We start from the raw sequence: 27,267 nt of genomic DNA on the forward strand, positions 1-27,267 counted from the left end.
GTCATTATTCTGTCGAAATATGATTAATATCAATTATGGCAGGTATCATGGCTTCGAGTGCTGTTTGACTAAGCCTGACATGGTGTATGTGGATGCAGCTGTGTCTGGCAGCTGTTATATGTTGCCGTTTTCGTCTCCAGGAAGCTGTGGGTTGCGGCTTGTGATCGAGGTTTACTGATGCTTGTGTATTAGGAAGAGACATTTGGTGTTTTAGCCTGGATCCAGGAGAAAGGGGGTGGATAGAACTGTGATTTGGGGTATTTTGGCAGAGAATGGTTTATTTGTACGTCTGCTGCGTGAGGAGTGGGAGGGCTGGAGGAGTGTGTTCTCTTGTTGTGGCGGCTTTTTGGGAGATTTTTTTTTCTTTTTTTTTTTATATATCTGTTTGTCCTCTGTTCTTTTCCTGGCTGCTACCTCGCTGAAAGGGAGGGAATTTAGGCTTGAAGTTGCAGTGAAGTGAAGGTTTGCTTCAGGTGCATTGTGAGCCTCTGGTATGCAGTACACAGACACACTAACAGAAATGGATGCTCCCGGGTTGCTATGGTAACGGAGACAAAGTGACTGTAATGCTTAACTGCTGTGAGGAGCCTCAGAGATGATTCTCGGCAATGACATTTTTGGTTTAAAAAATATATATGTATGTGTATGTGTGTGTGTGTATATATATATATATATATATATATATATATATGTATATATATATATATATATATATATATATATATATATATATATATAAAATAAAAGGGCTGTTGTATACCACATGTACACATATTGATGGTCTCCCAACATTTTGTTTAGCTCATTAAGTTGATTCTTGATGAAAAAAAAAACGCACGCATTACTTATGATTTTAGTAAATCTAGATGTAAAATTATATAACAGTCCTATACAATAAAGCAGTCTGCTGAAATTTAGATATTAAAGGAGGATTTAATAACATGGGCTTGTGTATAATACTACTGTCTTAACTTGTCATAAATGACATACACTATATTGAACATCAAGGGGAAGCATGATGTTTTTCTTATATAATGCATAACAAGTCATGTAATTGCTTTAACTTGAATTGTAGTTTTTTAACCCATCTTGACCATATATAGTACATAAGAGGTTACCAAGGTAACTGATGTTTTGCACATGACATCAAACTGACAAAGTTGTTCAAGAGAAACTCTAGAATGCTGAACATGAAATGTCACAGAATGTAACAATCATATTCTGAACAAATAGTATTAAATTGACAATGGACTCTGTTTAATAACATGGGCTTGAGTATAACACTACTGTTATAACTTACATACACTATACTGAACATCAAGGGGAAGCATTTTGATTTTCTCATATAGGTAAATGTGCATAACAAGTCCTATAATTGCTTTAACTTGAATTGTGGTTTTGTAACACATTTTGACCGTACGTAATACTTAAGCTTTTACCAAGGTAATTAATGTTTTATATATGACATCAAATTGACAAAGTTGTTCAATGGAAACGATAGAAGCCTGAACTAGGAATGTCACAGAATATAACAGTCACATTCTGAACAAGTAGTATTAAATTGACAATCACTCCGTTTAAGCTTTGCTGATTATACAAAATAGAAAGTTGCCATTTAAATCTAAATATGTTCAGTATATACCATAAAATGGCAATTTATGAATATGGAAAGGGAACTTGTAGTCATTAATCACAGAAAGTGAATTTGTTGTTTTTAATCTATAATTTCACTCATTTTATAATAAGAAATGACATATGAAAATCCTTATGTGTAGGAAATGGGGGGGGGATGCACTGATAATTAAAATGCACTAACGTTCAAACAAACTTGATGCTTTAAGTTACCAACAAACAAAGTGATAACTTAAATGCTGGTAAACAATGAAATATAACTTCTGATATATCCAGTAAAATACGTTGTATTATAAACATTAGGTATAAATATTTTTACCATCTATTTATATTAAGTAATAAGTTTTGAAAGACTTCATCAATAAGGGTGAATATGTTAAATAACTGTGTGCTATAATCTTTTACTGAGGTTTTATATACAATATGCTACTTTACTATGATTGAATTGCTTGTCATCTATCTTTCATGTAAATATTAATTGCTTATACAATAAGACATTTATATTGTATTATAATTCTGTCTAATCTACAACAGTATTATATCTGTTCAAAATAATATAAATATTGCTTATTCCTATTACAAATATTCTTCATATGATTCAATGTATGGGGCTCAGATGTTCTAGATTGACAAGGTATGAGTGATAATCTGATGGATTTAGGTTTATCCATCAGATTAGGAATGATTTTCATTCCATGGCTAATGTGGATCTTAGTTTTGTTAACATTTATTTATTTAAATTTATTTCACAAAAGCATTTTAAGTATGCCTGGCCCAAACATTACTTTATTGGTAAACACTCAAGTATAAAACTGATAATTTCCTTTAAAAGCTCAAACATATACTTTATAGTTATCAGAGGAAAATGTTTAATAGTCACAATAAAACAAAAAATGCATAGTCTAAATTAACTTAAGATGGATTTAACTTTATCTTTAAATAACAATGGCTTAAACAATCCTAGCAAGAGATCAAATGTACTGAAATATTTAAAACTGAACAAAGCACAAATTGTCTTCCTTCAGGAATCTCATTTCAAAACAAATGACAATTACAAATGGAATCCTAAGGAATATATGACATTGGTGCAATCCACTTACAAGACAAAAGACAAAAGGGGTAACAGTTTTCTGGAAAAAATGTGATTAACCCAGAAATAATTTATAAATATGTAGATAAAGAAGGCCTTATGGCATTAGTAATAGTTAAATATAGAATATGGACCCTAGCCAATCTATACTGGTTCCCAGGCATTGGATCAGGAACTGTTTAAAAAAAAAAAAAAACTTGGATTTCATTTCCAATAATTATAAAGGCAACTTAATACTAGGAAGAGATTTTAACTGTATAGTTAATATTTCTGAAACTACAAATAAAAGACCGCTGCATACATCTGCTGTATCAAAAGCTTTAAACAAGTGGGTAGAATCATTTCATCTTGTAGATGCTTTCAGATTTAAAGAAGATAAATCTTGGTTGTTTTCCCATCAAAATCACAGATTTGGTACCCAAACTAGAATAGATAAAATATTTGCTGCTCATGACGTGCACTCTAAAGTCATTAATTTCTCAATCACTCCCTGCCCCTTTTCAGACCACAATTCATTGATACTAAAACTTCAAAATGGGTACAAATCATTAATCTTTAACTCCAAAATTCCAGCATATATAACTAAAGTTAAGGAGTTCAAACCCTGGTTATTATCTGAATTACAGTTCTTGGATATTAATTACACCACAGAGATAAACAAAATAATGTTATGGGACTCATTAAATGCTTACATATATGGTAAAACCCTAACTTGGTATTAAAAAAAAAAAAAAAAAAGAGAAAGAATGGGATTCTGAATTATTGGATCTACAATCCAAACTTTTGTCAGTAAAAGCTGAAAAAAATCAAAAATCAATATCTACATAATTTATCTGCAAGAACCAAAATACAATCAAAATCTAATAACATTAAAAGTGTCTCTAATGTAGGTGACATTCTTGATGCCTATAGAAATCACTATATGGAACATTTCCAAAAAGAAAATGTACATATCTGTCAATTAAATTTAGATGAAAAATGTTCTAATTTAAAAAAAATACCAGAAAAATTAAAACTAGATCTGCAAGCACCCATACCCTACAAAGAAATTGCAGATACAATAAAAGAGGGTAAAAATAAAGTTCCAGGTATAGATGGCATAATTATGGAAACATATAATTTTTTTCCTTCAGAGGTACTGTGTCCCTCTTCCATAAATCTTTATATTAGAAATTCAGTCACAAACTTTAATACCACCCTCTTGGAGATGTTCCTTAATCACACCAATCCTAAAGGAAAACAAATCCTCAAACCTCTGTACCTCATATAGACCTATATCATTATTAAATAATGACTATAATATATTTGACAATATTAACTAACCATGAAAATACCGCTATCCAAAACAATAAGTAATGATCAAACTGGATTTATATATCATAGACTCCCGACAATATTAAAAGGATAATGTGTATTATATTTATTAAAGAAAATAAAGAAACACTCGTAATTGGCTTGGTTATAGAGAAAGCCTTTGAGTCCCTAAATTGGGAATATTTATTCAAAATTCTGGTGGTGTTTGAAATTCCTCCTTCCTTTGTTCATCTGCTAAAGAATATATATAAAATAAATGATGAATAAATAACCTGAGAGGTGACCACAGAACCATCCAAGCACCAGGTTATCCAGGTGTTGTTGATAATTGTATAATCCAACAAAAATGCTAAATAAAATGCCAACGATTGTCTTAGAAAATTTTATTGCAGCATGCTATAGGTGAGCGCTTTCACTAAAGCTTCGGCAGACCATTAAAATTCAAAAAGCACTCAATTAAGAGGTTATATATACAAGTTAATCACATGCAATGTCAACTGGTATAATCAATTCAGCATTTAAAGTTACATCCTAGTCTTCATTTTAAAAACTTCACTGTTTACAAGAACATTTCTATTAACTTGGTATAATAGGATTCGACTGCAATATATTAATCAAATTTCCACTAGTTCTATACAAGGAATAGAGTTATGTTAGGTGTTCAAATTTATATGTGCACAATAAACATATTGTAAAGCTTGCAGATATGTTCGGTGTCTACAGACTATAATCACTGCTACCAATAATGTATTTACAGTAATAAACTGTCAACCCTACAGTACGTTCCATAAAGATTGATTGAATACATCGGTCATGGCATATAAATATTGCAGGCTGACTAAAATTTTTTAACAAGAATTTTTCAAAAAAACATTTTTCATTATAATCCGCTATCTTAAGACCAAATATTAAACTTTGAAAACATAAGGTCCATCTACATTTTAAAAAGTTAGAAATACCACAACCTACTAAATAAACGGTCCATATGCTAAACAATCAAGCATCATATCATACAAGCGAGCAATATTGCATTTACATCAGTAAAGACAACTTAATATAAAGCACTGCATCTGTTAATACTGGGCGAATAGCATACACCACTAACGAGAAGAAATACTGTATTATTAATCGCACTTGCTCGCCTACATTTCACAACTACAAGAAATAGAGAGCAGAGAAAATATACACACTTGGATATAGTACATTCATTCTTATCAACACAGCTGTGAAAATACTAAGTGAAAGTAATACTGTATTATTAGTCACACTTATCTATATATCGTGACTGCAAGAAATGGACAGCAGAGAAAGTACAAACACTTGAATAGAGTGCATACATATCGACACTCAACTGTAAAGAATTGTAGCTGGTTCGAATAACACTTACTAAATAAATATCTAATATCAAGGTTAAGGAAAAGACTTTATTATGTGTTTAGATCATTTCAGCAATATGTTTCCATCTGTGAATATATATTTTAAGAGACCGTAGGCGGAGTAACATAAACTATTATGTCTTGAGGTAATAAGTGATCAAAGTATGTTCATATTAATTTAATTTTACCCATTTACCTAAACTGAAAGATCTTCTGAAGTGATTAATCAAATGGATATACGAATATTGTCTAATATGCCGTACTGTGTAGCGAAACAGAATAGAGTGTTACACTGTTTAAAATCACTACTAATTATTAGTTATGATCTTGCTATTACTGTTCTCAATAAACTCGCAACATTGATGTTGTTAAGGCTAAATGTCTGTTATGAATACAAATATATAATTAAAAATAAAAATAAATATATATTAAAATATATACATGTTGGGAAATATATACATGGATTACTTGTAGCACTGGTATACATGTATGCAACAATAGCCTTTGGGGATATTGTAGTGCTATCAAAGTGTAATTGAATGTATTTATTTATAGTTTAATATATTTATATTAAAAAATATATAATAGCACAACTATATTATAAAGTTAACTTTCATAAATAATTATGGAATTATATAATTAATCCAATGAAATTTGTAGCAAATTTATTGACTAACCACACTAATAAAAATAATTAAACACATTATAAGCACTATTCAATAACACATATGCAATTACTTAACCTTGATACATCTAGCTTTTAATATGGGTTTTATAGAAGCTCATTCATTCAGACCTCTACCTTTGTCCGCCCTTAATCTCATAATCCAATTGATCTCTTTTGTTTCTGTATAGTTGCGTATATTACCTTCTGTTATGGAAAGTTGAATAACATCAACTGCCATGAAGGTAAACGTATGTTCCTGACCCTTAGAATCCACATGTTTGGCCAAAGCATTTGTAAGATATCGAATCCTAATGGCATGTAGATGTTCACGTATTCTTATACGAAAATGCCTGTATGTTTTGTCAATATAGAAGCTTTGGCATTGCTGAATGTAGCTAAATAAACTATATGGCTTGTATCACAGTCTGCCGATACATTGAATCTAAAACATTGGCCAGTATCTGGGTGTGTAAAACTATTTGCTGTTTCTATAAAAGAGCAATAATTACATTTACCACATGGGTGTGTGCCATTAAATGGCCTGTTGATTATCCTGGATCTATTATTGCATAATAGTCTTTTAAGATTAGGCTTATTCTTATATAAGAAACAAGGTTTCTCTCCCACTATTTTTAATGCGTCTTCATCCATAGTAAGAATCCGCCAATGGTTATTTATTAATTCTCTAATCTCTTGCACATCACCTGTATAAAACATCGGTATCTTAGCAGTGTGGTACATTGCCCATATGTGGCTCCTTCCATTTAGGTTGTGCAGAGAAATAGGGTGCTGCTCTTTCTTTCCTAATAATTAATATTCTCTAACTCTCTAATTATCTCATGTTCTTTATAGGCACGTTTCAAAAGCCTATTTTTACATAAGTTCATCTCATGTTGATATCCACTATCAGTGGCATTAAGGCGAGAAATACGCATGCTTTGTCCTTTAGTAACATGGGCTAAATTCTTGGCTAAGATTGTAAGGGCCTCTGGGCCAGTAGCCCAGTGACTTCCTATGATCCTAAAGGCAAGTATTCTACCTGTTGTGCTAGTAACACGGTTTTAAATTTTATAGCACATACACATTTGCTAAACAAAACAGTTGCACATTGAAAACAGCCTTAGCATGAGCAACAGTGAACATGTTCATCGTGCATACAGCTGCAGTCATAACAGATGGGTTCTCCTGCCGTCAGGCGGGTCCTCGGTCGGCCGAATTCCAAAGTCTAGGTCCGGCGTCGGTTGTCGCTTCTTCCCTGACGTCAGTGCAACAGGGGTATAAAGGAACCAGCCGACGCCATTTTCTTTAGTCTTTCTTGCCGCGCGGTGCCCGAAGCAGAAGCAGTTCACAAGTGCTGGTCGGCCAGCAACTGAAATTACGAAAATTTTGAAACCGAAGTCTTCTTGAAAGCTAAGTACCCCGTTGGGGAAACTTTTCTTGCCTCAGACCGATGTCAGACAAAGTTTAATAATTTGTATTTCATGTGGGAAGCAAATACCGCATAAGGATTTTCATTCCCTCTGTATACCTTGTTTAGGCCCAGACCACGACGTCTCGGTCTGTCGCTTTTGTGCTACATTCAACAAACGCACCATTAAGCGTCGGGCAGAGTTCGCCCAGCATTATTTTGGAAAAACATTTAACTATATTATGTCGTCGGATACTCCGACTCCAGTTCTGTCTAAAAAACGCAAAGATAAGGACCGACACACGAGGTCCGCGGCCTCTACCGACACCACGCCAAAGCTGACTACACATGGTCCGGTTCTCAGCGAGGCGCCTACGCAGCCCCTGACTACCGACGACACTTCATTGGCGATGTCTCCTGTACCCGAGGTCGCAGGCTCCTCGGCCCACACCCTGACTACAGATACCAAAGCCACTCTTGGCGTTGAACCTCAAAATGTGGACAGGTCTACCTCCACTCAAGGTGTCTTCAGACCTTCCTCTTCTTTCTCCATCAAGGCTTTCACTAAGTCTAAAGCAGCCATGCATTCAAAGAGACAAGCTACACAGGGCCCATCTCCAGGCCCCATGCCTAAAAAACAGATGCTTAAGATGGCTGAGGATTTAATTACTCTTATCAGGGGTTCTCAACCTCCACCGGACAAAAGGCCCAGAGTGGAGGAAGAATCCCCCTCCTCTGATCAGGGCTCCATTATTTCAGAGCACTTTGATCAGGAACATTCTTACTCCCCTTTTGAAGACTCTGATGCGGAGGAGTCCATTCCTTCTGTATCCCCCCCAGAGGATTACTCATTTGGGGAAACTTTGCATACCTTAAGGGAACACTTCCACTGGGAAGGCCAAGATTATTCAGATTCCAAGAAAAGGCGTAGAGAATTTCTCTTGCTACCTCAGCACAGGCCTCTGGCTATACCTCCTGTCTTGGACATCCTAGATGATGTTTACTCGGAGGCCTGCCTTAACCCGGACTCTCTGCCTCCAGCCCCAGTCAAGCCTGACAGGTACTACAGGGTTCCTGACTCGCACCAATTTCTATACAAAAGCCATGCTGCTGACCCAGAAACCATCTCACAGGGCCCCAAGGGAATTAAGGCCTCCACTGCTAAAAATCCATTACCTTCGAGAGAGATTCCAGATCCTTAGAAAGGTGGGGAAAAAAGGTATATACCTCGGCTACCTTAACCATGAGGGCCTTAAACTGTCAGTTCCATATGCTAAAATACCAACAGTTTTTGTTATCACAATTGAAAAGTAAAATGTCACAACCTGAACAACCAGACTTGAAGGAGTTGCAGGATTTGATGCGTAGTGCAGAACAAGTGGGTAAACATACCTTACAATGTGGTTTTGATGCTCTAGAGGCCTCATGTAGAGCTGCTGTTACAGGATCAGTCATATGTAGACATGCCTGGCTCAAGGAACAAACCTTGCCTGATCATGTCAAAGCTAAATTACTAGATGCCCCTCTACAAAAGAATGTATTATTTGGTGCTAATGCTGAGGAGGTATTAAGGAAAATGGAGGAAAAGGCTAAATCAATGCAAACTGTGAAAGATTTTCTACAGGTACAACCCCCACGTTTCAGTAGAAATTGGCCTTCCAAAAATTGGTCCTTTCCAACCACAGACAGACCCCAAAGAGGCAGATACAGGCGCCCGAGGGGCAGAGGACAATCCCAAGGATCGTTTAGAGACAGACAATGGCAAGCTCCTACACAAAGAGGTGGTGAGGATAACTCGCAATCATTCAGAAAGCAAGCCCAATGACTTTCCCCTTTGCATGCCAAGCAAGACTCAAATGGCAGCCCCCTTAGGAGGAAAGCTGGCATTATTTTCAAAAAATTGGCATATTGTCACAAAAGACAAATGGATCCTGGACATTATAAACAGAGGCTACAGATTCCATTTTCACACCCTTCCAAAAATGAGAAGCATGCCAAACCTGCCACACAATCAAAGGGCAGAGGCACAAAGGCAAATTACAGATCTCATGGACATGAAAGCTATTCAAGAGGTACCTACACACGAACAAGGTCAAGTTTTTATTCCATACTATTCCTGGTACCAAGGAAGGGAAAAGATTGGAGACCTATTTTGGACCTATCCATCCTAAACACATTTCTACTCATACCAAAATTCAAGATGCTCACTCTACAGCAGCTTCTTCCCATGCTGGGCAAGGAGTCTTGGCTGGTAACATTGGACCTCAAGGAGGCATACCTGCATGTCCCAATCAGACAAAATTGCAGAAGATACCTCAGATTTCTTGCAGGTTCAACCCATTATCAATTCTCTGCATTGCCCTTTGGCTTATCTACTGCGCCCAGAGTATTCACGAAATGCCTGGCATCAGTAATTGCCTACTGCAGACTTCAAGGGATACAAATATACCCCTATTTGGATGACTGCCTGATCAAGCGGACAGCGAGCACATTCTTCTGAAACATCCGGCTTATGTAATAATGTTGTTGAACTCTCTGGGATACACAGTCAACAAAAAGAAATCAAGACTAATACCCTCTCGGAAGATAATTTTCCTGGGTGCCAACTTGGACACAAACACCCAGATGGCCTACCTCACGCCAGAGAAGCAGGGGCAACTAACTCAATACTTCAGAGCACTAGCAAATTGCACCAGGCTGACTGCAAGGAAAATCCTGCAGGCTCTGGGATTCATGACATCTTGCATCTTACTAATCCCATGTGCAAAGCTGCATATGAGGAAACTTCAATGGTACCTGAAAAACCTATGGTCTCAACACAGCCACAGTTTGGACACAATAATACCACTAATTCCATGTCTACAAAAGGAATTTCTGTGGTGGGCTCAAGCATGCCAGACAAACACAGGTCTTCCATTCAGCAAGCCTCAAGCAAATCAAGTCATCACAACAGACGCCTCGGACTATGCCTGGGGGGCGCACGTGACAGATCGGTGCATTCAGGGCAAATGGTCCCAAAAAGAAAAGCACCTTCACATCAATCAAAAGGAAATGCTAGCAGTAATAAATGCTATTATAGCTTTCAAGGACCTTCTGCAACCAGGTCAACTATTGATAAGAACGGACAACACCACAGTTATGTGGTACATAAACAAAACAGGGAGGAACACATTCATACCCCCTATGCAGACTGGCCATGTCACTTTGGAACATGGCCATGGACTTACAAATCGAACTACAAGCACAGTACTTGCCAGGCAAGGAAAACACGCTGGCAGACAACCTAAGCAGAAATATGACAGATCCACACGAATGGAAGTTGCATCCAAAAGTTTTTACAGAAATAATCCAAGCATGAGGAAGGCCAGACATAGATCTCTTTGCCTCCCACAAAAATCACCAATTGACAAAATTCTGCTCAAGGATTTTCCATCCAAAGGCCTGGAGAGTGGACGCTGTCTCTTTCAGTTGGACATCAATGACAGTTTATGCCTTCCCACCTCTTCATCTGCTGCCCAAAGTTCTATTGAAAACCAGAGCAGACAGACCAAAGATGATTCTCATTGCTCCAGACTGGCCAAGACAACACTGGTACCCACTCCTGAGGAGCCTGACGCATTCCTCACCATGGACCCTGCCTCTAATGCCTCTTCTCCTGACTCAGCACAGCTTCAAAACTCTTCACAGCCAGCTAAAAACACTGTCTAGCCGCATGGAAGATTCCTTAGCATCACAACAGACCCTACTCTCCAAGGAGGTGCAGGATGTCATTTTGGAGGCCAGAAGGCCGTCAACTAGAAAAGCTTACTCCGCAAAATGGAAACGGTTTTGTGTCTGGAATGGGAAAAAGGGCCAGGACCCTGGAAAACTGAACTTACCTCAAATACTACAGTATCTAGCTGAGCTGCTAAGCTGTGGACTTTCATTCTCCTCCATCAAAATTCATGCCTCAGCCATTTCTGCAGAATACAACACTGATCCACCCTTATTCTCTCACCCTCTCTTAAGACAGTTCCTCAGAAGGGCTAAGAATCTAAGACCCCCAAGGAAACAACCAATACCTGCTTGGGATCTCAATTTCATTCTGGAAAAACTGACCTTGCCTCCCTTTGAGCCAGCTGCCTAATCAGATTTGCAATATTTGTCCTGGAAAACAGCTTTCCTTCTGGCTATTACCTCAGCTCGCAGAGTTTCAGAACTACAAGCTGTCATGGCTGTGCAGCCTTTTATCATCTTCCATCAGGACAGAGTTTCCTTACGAACCAACCCGTCCTTTATGCCTAAAGTGGTATCCAGGGTAGCTTTGAATCAGGCCATACACTTACCTACATTTTATCCTAATCCTCAAAACAAAAGGGAGAGATTACTACATTCCTTGGACATCCACAGACAACTGCATTATTATTTGGACAGAACAAAGCCTTTCAGAAAATCAGAACAGCTCTTTGTGTCCTATGCTGTAGGAGGTTAAGGAAAGACAATTTCCAAACAGACAATCTCAAAATGGATAGCCCACTGCATACGCTTTTGCTATTCTTTTCATGGCAAATCTGTACCTACAGGCATCAGATCTCACTCCACAAGGGCCACAGCTACCTCTGCAGCTTTCCTCAGAGTAGTTCCTACCAAAGATATTTTGGAAGCAGCCACTTGTAGTTCTGTGCATACTTTCTCCAAGCACTACCACCTACCATTATACTCAAAAACTAGAGCAGGCTTTGCCACTGCAGTCTTGCAGGGCATCCTGGCTCCTCCTAGTTCCACCTAGTGCCTACCACCCCTTTTTTAGCTTTGGGATTCTACCCATCTGTTATGACTGCAGCTGTATGCACGATGAACATAGTACAGTTTTGTACCTACCATAAATGTAGATGTTCGAGTGCTAATACAGCTGCAGTCCAGGTTTCCCTCCCTCCTTCCCCTCTTGGGACAGGCCTACAGGCTAACACATCCTCCTACAACCTGATTGGGGTATTAATTTATGGTGTATTTGCTTGCAACTACTGTATTTTGATTATATTGCATTGCTTTATTACACAAATTGATGTATTGCCTTCCTTCTGGGGGCACCTGACATCTGGGGCAAGAAAAACTGAAGAAAATAGAATCCATCTGTTATGACTGCAGCAACTTGTAATTCCTTGAAAATGCACTGAAGCTCTCATTTCCTTGAGTAGTCTGGTAGTTTGTATAAAGTATTTAGGCTCAAGTTAACCAACCTGCTATCCCTAACTAGGATATTTCTTTCTCTCTCTCATGCATTTCTCTCTCTCACCCATGTGGTTTTCTCTCTCCCCCTCTCTCTCACATGCGGTTTCTGTACCAGTTCAGTCCCATGGACAACCTCTGTTTCTGTTCCATGCTGTTCTCCTTCAGTCCTGCAGATAATCCCTGGCTGCTCTGCTTTTTATTCAAATCTCCTGTGGTTTACGTTAGGACAGTGTCCTAATGTAGAGGTTTCTGGGGCTTTCTGTCCTTGCAGAAAGTCTCCCATAAGGTCCTAAAGCTCTGCCATGTTTATGGATGTCTTTGAGCTTATTTGTGGAAGTCATTTTTCATCCCCCCCCCCTGCCCCGCTAGGACAACATGGTCCCTAGGCAGCTGCCTCAGTTGCCTACTGTTGGATTTGGATATGAACAGAAGGGGAAAGGAAGAAGGGACAGAATACTCCAACAGTGAAAAATAGAACGTCTACTGTTATGGTAAATTCTTACACAACTGTACTTTCATCCAGCCATAGATTACTGCCCGCATCATTTCTCATGGAGTACTTGTATATGCCAACTTAATATTAAGTGTTTTCTGCTTTAGGACCAGCTGTCTGTCTTGTATGTTTTTCCATTACAACACTTGTAAGTAGCCTTCTTTTCTTTCTATTCATTATAGATTGCTCCATTGGGCCGTAATGAAGTAAAGGCAGCCAACCTTCTACAGCAACTAAAACAGGAAGCTGAAGAACTAAGGAAACAGAAAAAGCGACCCAATGTTTCTGGGCTGCACAAGTTAGTATAATACCCTTATTTGCTTCCCCTTTATCCCCAAGTGAATTCAGTACAACATACTGAAGATGTGTACTTTGTTTGCTTAGCACTTTTTTCATTGATTTGTGTAAAGTGATTTTCCTGTACATTTGTAAGCAGTTTACATTTGTGTAATGAAATTTGCAGTTGTTTTCTGCCTTGCTTCTTTGTGAATAGGATAGAGTTGATATTGGCGAATGAATGGAAGTTTATTGTGTTAACCATAAGGATTACTGCTGCAGTATTAATTGTACGTACATAAAAAATAAGTAATTTCCGTGGTATCCCCAAAGTCTCAAAACAACCCACTAAACAAGTATAGTGGGTCCAAAAACAAAACAGTGCAAGAAACTTCTCTGTGTGAAAGATTTTCAATCCATATATCTCTAGTTAATAACTGTATATTAATCAGATCAGACAATAGTAGTAGAAGTAGCGAACTTGAACTCGAGTAAAAAAAAAAAATAAATAATTGCTATTCAAAAGTTAACCAAGCAAAGCAGGCAGTCTGTTTCCAGTCGAAAATCCTTTATTAAGTACACAAACGATCCAAGTAAAACAAAAATAGAGTACAAGCTTTTTAAATATATGTGTGTATATATATATATATATATATATATATATATGTATGTATATATATATATGTATGTATATATATATATGTATATATATATATATATATGTATGTATATATATGTATGTATATATATATATATGTATATATATATATGTATATATATATGTATATATATATGTATATATATGTATATGTGTATATATATATATATATATATATATATATGTATATATATATATATATATATGTATATATATATGTATATATATGTATATATGTATATATATATATATATATTATATATTTTTTTTTTAATCAGGCAAGGGAGTGGTCTTCCCCCATCAGTGTGACATTTGAGCTGGTCCTGTCTTAGTAGCTGTCATAACAATATAACCCTTATGTACTTTAAAATTTATACTGATGTGTGGTACCTTTTATTTAACTAGATTATTAAGTAGATTAATAAGTCTGTGATTTTATCCAAGACAATATACTACATGGCTGGAAATATATTAACCTTAGTCCATTTGGCAATCAAACATATATATAAATATATACATACACACTTTGCATGTAAAAAAAAAAAAAATCAGTTGTAAAAATCCTATTTTATTTTCATAACCTATTGTTAAAGATCATTTTCATCCTTCTAGACTTCTTCAGGTCTGTGTACAAGAACCCTAAAAACTGTCTATAAAAATATTATTTAATTCGTTAGTATTGCTATTACACACCATTTTGAATAAAGTGGAAAAAAGAGAACCAGAAAAAGAAAAAAATAAGAAAAAATGTTTGATGGAAGCAAAATATACACTTAAATTACAACCGATTTAAAACCAACTGGTAGAATAAAATAAAATTAGTCATATCATGAAATAAAATAAAATTAGTCATTAGCTTTGGCCGACTAAGAACTTGGTTATATTCAACTGGACGTATAAGAGAATTTAAGTACCTTTATCTGCACTTTTTTTAAAAAAAATACAGTATTTCATTTGATTTAAACTGTGCTGAAGGAATATTTAACTGAACTGGCAGTTATTCTGCTCTTCAGTAACTTGAACTGAAGCTAGTGTTTGCTGAATTTTGTTATTTGCTAGTAATTACAGGTGTGGGGGTAGCCACATTCTTTGATTTCCTGTCCTTGCCTATTTAAGTGGTGCATTGTGAAATATTTTCTGCTTAAAAACCTCAGCTTTGGCCGGCTAAGAACTTGGTTATATTCAACTGGACGTATAAGAGAATTTAAGTACCTTTATCTGCACTTTTAAAAAAAAAAAATACAGTATTTAATTTGATTTAAACTGTGTTGAAGGAATATTTAACTGAACTGGCAGTTATTCTGCTCTTCAGTTAATCTTAGTGGCCTTGAAACTGCCCGCCCCTCAGCCTGCCTCTGGGCTCATCTCATTTGCTCACTCAACTGAGTGCAGTGAGATCATATTCTGATTTCAGGCACTCCTACTGTGTACAAAGAGAGCATCTGGGAAACAGACAAAAAAAAATTTAAGCTTATTTCCTGCCTTTCCTGTTAAGTGGTATAGACTATTTGTAGGCTTCTGAGCCCCCAAGCCCTTCTGTGTTTGAGGGAAGCCTTCTAGCTTGTTTTTTTTTCTTATAACTAGCCAGTTTTCTAGTTTCAGCACTCAAATCTGTTTCTTTGATCTCAGCACTTGTTCAGATTGAAAATTTTTTTTTTTTTTTATCTGCTTTTACCTACTTCATTTTACCTTTGCATCATCTTAAAAATACTCAGTTGTATTTATTACTGCTTGGTGTAACTCATTCTAAGCCTTTTGGTTTAAACACTTGGGCTTTGGACCAGTTTTGCACTGAGAGGGTTTGTGGTCTGCACTGTTGTGGCAGAACAGGAAGCTTACATCCTTCTAGGTTGGGAACTGCTGATTTGAGGGCTCAGTGTCTGTTATTCTAAAAGTGTATTAATTCTGGTTTAAGCACTTGGGCTTTCAGGCCAGTTATTTTACATTAAGAGGGTTCGTGGTCTGCTCTCTTGTGGGAGGAGAGGCTGGACTCTGCCCTTCTGAGCTGGGAATTTCTGGTTAAAGGCTTATAGTGCATGCATATCTGAACTGCTTCTTACTGAAGTTGGTGCGCCTTGTTTGCTGTGGCATAGACTGGATTCGGGCCTGCTGGATCTAGCTTTGTTTGTGTAACTTGAGCACTAATCCAGACATTCTCTAAAGTATTCAATTGTATTTATTACTGCTTGGTTGTAACTTGATTAAAGTGTAGCTATCATTCTAAGTCTTTTGGATTAAGCACTTGGGCTTCAGACCAGTTGTTTTACATTAGGAAGGTTTGTGGCAAGCACTGTGGTGGCAGGACAGGTAGCTTTCATCCTTCTAAGTTGGGAACTGCTGATTGAGAGCCCAGTGTCCAAGTGTATTAGTTCTGGTTTAGGCACTTGGGCTTCAGGCCAGTTATTTTACATTAAGAAGGCTTGTGGTCTGCACTCTTGTGGGAGAAGAGGCTGGACTCTGCCCTTCTGAGCTGGGAATTTCTGGTTAAAGGTTTATAGTGCCTGAATATTTGAACTGTATCTTACTGAAATTGGTACACCTTGTTTGCTCTAGCATAGACTAGATCCAGGCCTGCTGAATCTAGCTTTGTTTATATGCTTGTTGTTTGTTTGCCTGTTATTTCTCTGGAAGCTAATTCCACCTAATACGCTGCTTCTCAGCGCTTCTGTGGATCACTAGTGATATCTGCATTGCTTACTGTACTTATTTCCTTGTTTCACTTGAAAGAAAGTTACTGTTTGTCGTTTTGCATTTAGTTACTTGTAACACATTGCACTCAAGTTACCTGGCACTTGCTCACTAAAGCAATTATATAAGTCAGCACTAAAAATTAAAAGCACTACACCCTCACTCCCCACTGGCCCTTGTTTTCAATTATTAAGGAATTCCCAATATTATTCTAGCATGTCCAAAGGTCAGTTGTCAGTCTCCTCTCCGGTCCAGCTGGTGAATCTGGGAATCTTGAGGCAATGTTATAACTGCCTCATGTACACAGACAACCCTCTCCTCCTCCCACATAACACAAATACTTGCGAGAGATGCAGCTATTTAGCCAAACTGGAGGCTGAGCTCTCTCAACTCAGGACTGGCAAGACCAGACAGGAGGAGAAGGCAACTACACACACCACAAAACCATTCTCACATAATGCTACCACACCACTGAATCAAACACATAAACACACAAAGACATACTCAGAGGCTCTCACTAAATATTTACCTAAACAGCAGAGCCTCCAAAGCAGACACCCAAACAACTGCTACCTCAAGACACCCCACAAGCAACACATAAACCACAAAAGCAGTGTGCAAAGCAGTCACAGCCCTTAAGGCCAAATATAACACCAAACATACTTGTCATAGGTGACTCCATAGTCAGACACACTGACGTCCCACTCACCAGGCTGAACAAGAAGAGGGTCACAGTAAGCTGCCTATCGGGCGCTAGAATCCGCCACATAACACAAGCACTCGGGTCACTCCACGGCAAGTACAAATATGACACAGTCATTGTCCATGCTGGTGTGAGCGACCTGAGTCGTACCTCCCTGGACTACATGAAAAGAGACATAGAGGAGCTCTCTGATTATGTAGCCCAGGCAGGTATGACCCTGACCCTGAGCAGTATCCTTCCTTCACCAAGAATGATGCCACAATATAGAGACAAGATGATCTGCTTTAACAATTGGCTTAATGTCTGGTGTCATTCAAAGGGGATCCAGTGTCTGTCTGCCTGGGATGACATGCTTGACAAGCCACGCTGCTTCAAGGGACGGCTTGCACCTGTCACCCCTGGGATTCCGGATATTGGCTAAGGCTCTTGCCACCCCCATAGTGCCTTTTTTAGGCAAGGCTCAAATTCTAAACCTACCACCCTAAACAAAAATGGGAAGAAACTGAGGGTAATGCTGCTCAATGCCAGAAGTCTAAATCTCAAAATGCACGCACTCGAGGCCCTTCTCAGTATGGAGAACATCGATGTCTGTGCTGTAACTGAAACCTGGTTCAAGGCTCCTGAGAGCACCCCGGCACTATTAGGTTTTACCTCATATCATGCATTTCGGCCCCAAAACCCGGACCACACCACAAAAGGAGGGGGTGTATCCATATTCATAAAGGATACCCACACCTCCAGGTTGATGGCAACGCATGGCTTCGAAACCATCCAGGTGCAACTAACCATAGGCAAAACTGCTCTACAAATTGTAGCATGCTACAGGCCACCCTCTCAAACTCAGGAACCCCACACAGCCTTCCTGAAGACACTGGAGGGTATAAATGTATCTCCAAACACCATCATATTGGGTGACTTCAACTACCCGAATATAGACTGGGAACATTACTCAAGCCCTAACTTTCTAGCCCAACGGTTCCTGGAGTTCATAAATTCAAATGCCATGGAACAGCTAGTCACTGTTCCCACGAGAGGAGAAAATATACTAGATCTCATTATCACAAACATGGGGACAAAATGCTCCACACCGAAGTATATCTCTCATTGGTCTGATCTAATCATAAACTAATCTCACTGGAAATCCACATCCCGCCCCCAACCCAAACAAAAAAGACCACAGTGAAGAACTTCTCTAAAGCAAACTTCACACTACTCAAGACTGGTGTGGTATCCTTCAAGGCCCCTCAGCCAGTGGAAACCACAACCCAAGCTGGAAGCCCTTACAAATGCCTTCTATGAACACCTCCAGGACTGCATGGATCAAGCAATCCCAAATAAAACCAAGACTCTTTCCACAAAGGGCAAACGTCCAGTCTGGTGGACCCCAGCCATTAACAAACTTTACAATAAGAGGAGAAAGCTATTACATGATAGAACAAAATCCATAAAAGGGAAGTCACCCCTGATCATTATTAGTAAAAAATACAAGCACTCATAAAATCAACTAAGGCCAATTTTGAGAGAAAATTGCCATGGATTCAAAGGACAATCATAAGGCCTTTTTCAGCTATGTTAGGAACCTGGGTGGAAACTCCCAGATATGCTCAGAATTAATCCAAAATGATACAAAAATCACTGAACCCACAGACATTGCCAACATACTGGCAGACAGGTTCAGTGCAAACTTCACCCCTCCCCTAAAGGAGAGATAACTATCCCAGCGAGTGTAGCCTCCCAGACATCTCAAATGCAGGTGAAAGCTGCTCTCTCTAAAGCTAAAAACACAGCATCAATGGGACCGGATGGTGTCCCGGCTGTGTGCTACACGAGCTAAATGAGGAATTAAACCCGCACATAAGGCAGCTGTTTAATCTCAGCCTTACCACAGGATACGTGCCCAAGGAGTGGCGACGGCAACTGTGGTCCCACTCCACAAAGGCGGTGCCTCTACGGACCCTGGTAATTACCCCCATAAGCTTAACAAGTCTAGTCTGCAAAGCTATGGAGAGGATCATAATGGAGCTCATAAACAAAGATATAGGGGACTTGCAGACATTGGACCCGACCCAGTTTGGCTTCGTCAAGGGAAGATCATGCCTTTTGAACTTGGTCGACTTCTTCAAAACAGTCACCAAGGCCATTGATGAGGGAAAGGCAAGTCCATACAGCCTACCTTGACCTTGCAAGGCTTTTGACACAATACCCCACTCGGTATTGTAGAAAAACTTACCAGCTTAAATGTAAACCCATATGTCACAAGATGGGTGTCAAACTGGCTTAAGGACAGAACCCACAGGGTTAGAGTTGCTGGCGCTATGTCAGACTCCAAGCCAGTCACAAGTGGTGTCCCACAGGGCTCGGTCCTCGCCCCCTATTGTTCGCATCTACTTCTCAGAAGTACAGGCCAACATGGGAGGACTTTGGCTGACAAAGTTTGCAGACGACTGCAAACTGGGCGCCATAGTGGAAAGTGCATCGACACGGATATCCTTCAGAAGGGACTCACGGAAACAGATAGCTGGTGCCAGAGCCATGGCCTGAAGTTAAACGCCAAAAAAATGTATAGTCATACCCTTCGGGAAAAACAAGGTAACCCCAAGCTACCATATAGGTGGCAATCCACTAAGCACAGAAGAGGTTATCAGGGACCTGGGGACCCAGGTTGACAGTGGCCTTTCTTTGACACTCACATTGCTAAAGTGGTTAGAAAGACCTTCTACATTGCCCACCTGATCATGAAGGGATTCACATCCAGATCTAGTGAGGTCATTGTTTCCCTGTACTCTTCACTTATCAGACCAATGATAGAGTACAATGCCCCATTCGGGATGTATCTCACCCGACATCTGCAGCAATTGGAGAGACCCCAAAAGTTCCTCACCAAAAGGATAAAGGGACTCCAAAATCTGTCATATGCTGCCAGATTGAAGAAACTCCAGCTCTATTCAGTCGCATACCGTCTGCTCAGAGGTGACATGTGCCTGACATACAAGGCCATGTCCAACCCGGAATTAATGGACATGTTCCACCTCAAAAAATCCAAATCCACCTAAACCACTAGAGCAAGCGACTTAAACCTTAGCACGGATATAAATAGGACGTGCTGGAGGGATAGATTTATCACTCAGAGACTCCCTGTGCTGTGGAATAAAATCCTGGTCCATGTGAGGCAGAGCACCTCGCTGGCTCTGTTCAAGAGAAATCTTGACCTGTGGATGGGAGATCGTAGGTTTACCCTGGGAATCATCTCTGTGTCACTGCTGGACAGAGGCACAACAAACTAATGGGCACAGTATTTTTTCATATAAGGGGTGGCGTAAGCCACAAAAATTTGGGCTAGGCTTATAAATGCCTTAGGGCAGATAGCCTAGTATAAACCTATGAACCTGTGTAAACAATGTGGTAATTTTCTAAGTTCCAGGACACTTTTAATTTAACAGTAGTAGTTTAGTCCAGGCTTCCTAAAAGAGTTCGGCTTTAATTGCCACATGAGTTCATGTTTCTCCAGAATGTTCGGGATGTCTCCTTCAAGATCACCCATGTCTACGTGATCCAGGATCTGGAACTTAAAAACTGTGTGTCTTTTATGAAGAGAGAGGTGTTTGGCTAGTACATTATTTTAACATCCAGAGCGGATTTCTGATAGATGACATGAAATCCTATGCTTATTTGCAGTCTGGCCCACATAGAATGCAACACATTCAATTGCACTGTGCCCTGTAAATTACTTTTGTAGTGTTAGTCACCCCCTGCACTGGTCTTAATGATTTTCTTTAAATAAGGGCAATAAAAACTATCATCTTGCTGTATAAATATACAAAATGTGCAATTAGATCTGAAGTAGTTTATTTAATTTGGTCTTCAACCTAAGGGTACCGGATCTGTATTGGCAAACTTACTAGCATCTGCTCCAAGCTCCTCCCCTTACCCATAACACACCCCAGTACCTTCCAACCCCCAGATCTTATTTGCCGTGGCTTGCCTGAAGCATTGTGATCTTCTGAGCTCTGAGTTAGTGAGTGGGTTTTTGCTTATTAAGCAGCTTTTTCTTGTATCTTCGAGTGTTAGGTGTTTAGTATAGGTTCCCTCACCTCCTCCCCTTGCTGGTGCATCGTGTTTTCGAAAAATTTTCTTGTAGTTTGTGTTGGTGTGTTTGAGTGTATTGCTTCCCCTCCCACCTCAGTGTTCTGTGTCCCTTGAGTTTGTGGTGAGTGGGTCTGAGTGGGGAATAGGTATTTTTTCTCCTTTTTTCCTTCTGTGTGTGATTTCTTTTCTAGTGTTGAGACATGGCTGATTCCAAGCCTGTGTTCAAAAGGTGCACTGAATGTGGCCACAGATTGTCTCCTGCATATGGCTACACTCTGTGTGTTATGTGTTTGGGCATTGCCCATTTGAGCACTGACTGTAAAATTTGTGCTGGTTTTAACCCATGCGCTATTAAGGACAAAAAGGCCAAGCTGGCCCTAAAAGGCCTTCTACCCACTTCTGAGGTGGCTGCCTCGTCCACTGCTTCGATTACAGCGGCTGCCTCTCCTTCCTGTCTTGCCCTTGCTTCTCCTCCCTCTCTCCCAGGCTGGGAGGACTCATCCTCCTGTTTCTAAGCTTATGGAAGTGGAGCGGAAAAGGGGCAGACAGAAGGAGAGAAAGCACAAATCGGACAAGCACAAACCAGACGCAAGAGGTCTCCGGCCTTCCTTCTACTCCTGCCAAAAGTCAGGCTAGGATCCGTGATTCCCGTCAGCTCCAATCTCTGAGATTTTCCCTGGAGCTGGAGGAGACATGTCCTCCATCTAGGGCCTTGGTTCCTCGACCTGTCAGGTCAGAGTCCATGGCCTTGTAGAGATCCACAAGTAGCTTATCGAAAGTTGACATGGATAAAATGATGAGGAGGTTCATTCATACTCTGATCCAGATGGGAGTCTTGCCAGCTCCCTCTTCCTCTGGAGTGGGCAGTGCGCTTCCTTTTTTCACACCAATTTCACCTTCGCTGATCCGTCCACCAGGTTTGGAGTACTCTGATCCGAGGATGGCCTTAGTCAGGGGATCGGTGCCGACTGTACCCGTCTCCACGATGCCGGCAGCTGCCTGGAGCGTGTTGGATCCGACCAGATGTTCATTGTTTTACACTGCTGCAGTCATTACACTTGGGTTATCCTACTGTCAGGCGGTTCCCCAGTCGGCCTGAGTTCCAAAGTCTTGGTCCAGCATCAGTTGCCATCACCTCCGCCTTGATGTCCGTGCGACAGGGGTATATAAGATGCAGCCGACGCCATTTTCTTCAGTCTTTCTTGCTGCGCAGTGCCCGAAGCAGAAGCAGTTTGCAAGTGCCGGTCGGCTGACTCCTGAGATTTTCATTCCAGAACCGAAGTCTTCTACAAAGCTAAGTACCCCATTGGGGAACCTTTTTCTTACCTCAGACCGATGTCAGTAAAAGTTAATAACTGTATTTTTTGTGGGAAGCAAATGCCTCATAAGGATTTCCACTCCTATTGTATTCCATGCCTAGGCCCAGACCACGACGTCACTGGTTGTCGGTTTTGTGCTAAGTTTAACAAGCGCACTATTAAAAGTCGGTTTGATTTTGCCCGACATTATTTTTGCAGAAAATTCAATTACACCATGCCGTTGGAACTCCTGATGACAGGATTGCATAAAAAGCGCAAAGACAAGGACAGGCATCAGAGGCCCAAAACTGACGAGGCCTCTTCTAGGCCGGTCTCCGGTTTTCAGCACGCAGCCCCTGACTACCAGTTCCATGGTACCACAGAGCCGGCTGGGCCTTCGGACGCTATATGTTTTCAGCCTACCGAAACTAACCCATCTGAGGGAACTGAAGTAGCTGAGCAATCCACAGCCTCAGAGGGTGTCTTCAGACCTACCCAGTTAACCATTAAACCCTCTACTAAGTCTAAGGCCCCCTTAAAAACAAAGAAACAGATACAGCATTCTCCAGGACAGCATTCTCCAGGACAGGCTTCCATGCCTAAGAAACAAATGCTCAAAATGGCCGAAGACCTAATCACCCTGATCAGGGGGTCCCATCCCCCTCCTGATAAAAGGCCCAGACAGGATGCAGACTCTGAATCTTCTGACCAGGTGTCCATTTCTTCAGATTTATCCTCAGACCTAGGATATTCCTTACCCCCTTATAAGGATTCTGATGCTGAAGAATCAATTCCATCAGCCTCTCCGCCTGAGGACTACTCCTTTGGGGGAGACCTTACATACCATGAGGGAGCATTTCCATTGGGAAGGCCAGGATTACTCAGAATCCAAGAAAAGGCTCAGAGACTTCCTTTTATTGCCTCAACACAGACCCCTTGCTGTTCCACCAGTGTTAGATATTGTGGATGATGTCTACACTGAATCCAGCTTAAACCCTGACTCCTTACCTCCAGCCCCAGTTAAACCTGATAGATATTACAGAGTCCCTGACTTTCACAAATTTCTGTATAAAAGCCCTGTTGCTGACCCTGAAACTATTTCTCAGGGACCCAAAGGGATTAAGGCCTCATCAGCAAAAAACCCAGTTCCTTCCGACAGAGATTCCAGAGCATTAGACAGATGGGGAAAGAAAGTATATACATCTGCAACCTTAGCAATGAGAGCCTTAAATTGCCAGTTTCACATGCTAAAATATCAGCAATTTTTGATGTCTCCGTTAAAACAAAAAATGCTTCCAGATTCGGATCCTACTAATTTTAAAGAAATGCAGGATTTATTGCATGCAGCTGAACAAGTGGGAAAGCATACTTTGCAATGTGGTTTTGATTCTTTAGAGGCCTCCTGTGGAGCAGCAGTTACAGGCTCTCTCATTAGAAGGCATGCTTGGTTAAAAGAACATACGTTACCAGATCGTTAAAGCAAAATTATTGGATGCACCTTTACAGCAGGATGTGTTGTTTGGAGTTGAGGCAGAAGAGGTGTTAAAGAAAATGTAGGATAAGGCAAAATCTATGCAAACGGTAAAGGATTTCTTATAGGTTCAGCCACCAAGATTTAGCAGAAATTGGCCAACAAAGAATTGGTCCTTTCCGGCTACAGACAGACCTCAAAGGGGCAGATGCAGACATCCGAGAGGTAGAGGTCAACCACAAGGTCCTTACAGGTCTCGACAATGGGGTGCACCAGGCCAGAAAGAAGGGGAAGACAGGTCCCAACCATATAAAAAACAGCCTCAATGACTTCCCATTACAGCTGCCAAACAACTTTCTCTTGGCAGTCCCCTTGGGAGTAAAACTAGCACTTTTCTATCACAATTGGCATTGGATTACCAAAGACAAATGGGTTCTCAACATTGTATCTCAAGGTTACAGGTTCCACTTTCACACTCTGCCAAGGTTAGAAGGAATGCCAAATCTGCCGCCAAATCAATGGGCAGAGGCTCAAAAACAAATTATAGCACTCATGGAAATGAGAGCTATTCAAGAGGTACCACCACAAGAGCAAGGACAAGGATTTTATTCAAGACTCTTTCTGGTTCCCAGAAAGGACAAAGCCTGGAGGCCCATTCTGGGTCTTTCTTCTCTAAACACTTAATGTTCCGAAATTCAAAATGTTGACACTACAGCAGCTTCTTCCCATGCTGGGCAAGAAATCCTGGCTCGTGACTTTGGACCTCAAGGAGGCATACTTACATGTCCGTATCAGACAAAACTGCAGAAAATACCTCCGATTCATAGCAGGTTCAATTCACTATCAATTCTCTGCACTGCCCTTTGGCTTATCTACTGCGTCCAGGGTCTTTACAAATTGCCTGGCACCAGTAATTGCATTTTGCAGACAGAAAGGAATTCAAATTTATCCATACCTGGACGACTGCCTGATTCAAGCAGAGAGCAAGGACAATCTTCTAGAGCATCTGGTGTTTGTAAAACAGTTGCCTGGGGTACACAGTAAACGAAAATAAATCAAAACTAGTACCCTCACAAGAGATAATATTCCTGGGTGCCAGCTTGAACACAATGGCCCAGATGGCTTATCTCACACCAGACAAGCAAGGACAACTGACTCAATATTTTCAATTGATGGCAACAAAAACCCAACTCTCTGCAAGAAAAAATCTGCAGGCCTTGGGTTACATGGCATCTTGCATACTACTAATTCCATATGCCAGACTGCATATGAGGAAACTACAATGGTACCTAAAGAGTGTATGGTCTCAACACTGTCAAAGTTTGGAAACAGTTATACCACTAATACCTTGCCTTCAACAGGAGTTTTGATGGTGGGCTCAAGCTTGTCACCTCAACAAGGGGACAGCCTTTTACTCAACCCACAGCCACTGACAACAGATGCATCGGATTACGCCTGGGGAGCACACGTGGCAGGAAAATGTATTCAGGGCAAGTGGCCCGCAGAACAAAGGCATCTTCACATCAATCAAAAAGAGATGTTAGCTGTACAGAATGCCCTTATAGCTTTCAAGGACCTGCTGCATCCAGGACAACTATTACTAAAAACAGACAACACTACAGTTATGTGGTACATAAACAAGCAAGGGGGCACTCACTCCTACCCCCTCTGCAGACAAGCCATGACCTTGTGGAACACAGCTCTAAACTATCAAGTTCATCTGCAAGCACAATTCCTGCCAGGAGAGAGAAACACACTGGCAGACGACTTAAGCAGAAACATCATGGATCCCCATGAATGGGAATTTAATCCACAAATATTCAGATTGATAACTCATCCCCAATGAACTGCCAGCTGCAGAAATTCTGCACAAGGAGTTACCATCCACAAGCATGGAAAGTGGATGCCCTCTCACTCAGCTGGAAAAACATACAAGTATACGCTTTCCCTCCACTACTTCTCCTTCCAAACGTTCTCATAAAAGCCAGGCAAGAAGAGCCAAAGACGATCCTGATTGCTCCAGACTGGCCATGCCAGCACTGGTACCCAATCTTAAAGAATTTAGCACAAGAACCACCCTGGATATTGCCTCAAACCCCACATCTGCTGACTTAGCACAACAGTCAGATACTTCACAGTCAGCTAAAGACCTTAAACCTAGCTGCACGGAAAATTCCTTAGTCAAGAAAGCAATGCCTCTCTCCAAAGCTGTTATGGATGTCATTCTGGAGGCCAGAAGGCCTAGTACCAGGAAAGCCTATTCGGATAAATGGAAGAGATTATGTGCCTGGAACCAGGCTCACAGCCTTGACCCTCTTGTCCCAAACATTCCTCAGATTCTACAATATTTAACTGAGATGCTGGACAAAGGCCTTTCTTTTTCATCCATCAAGATCCACGCCTCTGCCATCTCTGCTCATTACAACACGGATCCTCCAATTTTCTCTAATCCATTGCTAAAACAGTACCTCAGAGGGGCTAAAAACATGAGCACCCTGTAGAGCACCTACTCCAATTTGGGACCTCAACTTTGTTTTGGAAAAATTACTTTACCTCCCTTTGAGCCAGCTAACACAGCAGAATTAAAATATATTTCTTGGAAGACTGCTCTGCTCCTGGCAATAACATCAGCTCGAAGAGTTTCAGAAATACAGGCACTAATGGCAGTGGTACCTTTCCTCATTTTCCACCAGGACAGGGTGTCCTTAAGAATTAACCCTACATTTATGCCAAAGGTGGTTTCAAGTGTGGCTCTAAACCAAACTATTCACTTGCCAACTTTTTATCCAAAACCACAGAATAAACTGGAGTGACTACTGCATTCTTTGGAAATTCACAGGCAGTTACACTTTTACTTGGACAAAACCAAAAGCTTTCAGAAAATCTGAGCAATTAC

At 40.2% G+C, this 27,267-nt stretch overlaps 1 protein-coding gene across 1 annotated transcript in view; it reads left to right on the forward strand.

Moving 5' to 3' along the window:
- The window catches only part of LRRC47 (leucine rich repeat containing 47), a 493,361-nt gene that overhangs the window by 79,065 nt on the left and 387,029 nt on the right, over positions 1–27,267 (forward strand). The window contains exon 4 of the mRNA XM_044063572.1: positions 13,374–13,489. Within this exon, the coding sequence (XP_043919507.1) occupies positions 13,374–13,489 (116 nt within the window). The remainder of the gene's footprint in view (positions 1–13,373; positions 13,490–27,267) is intronic.

This window comes from Protopterus annectens, chromosome 2.part1 (assembly GCF_019279795.1).
Source record: "Protopterus annectens isolate FY-2018-M chromosome 2.part1, PAN1.0, whole genome shotgun sequence".
Taxonomy (NCBI): domain Eukaryota; kingdom Metazoa; phylum Chordata; order Ceratodontiformes; family Protopteridae; genus Protopterus; species Protopterus annectens.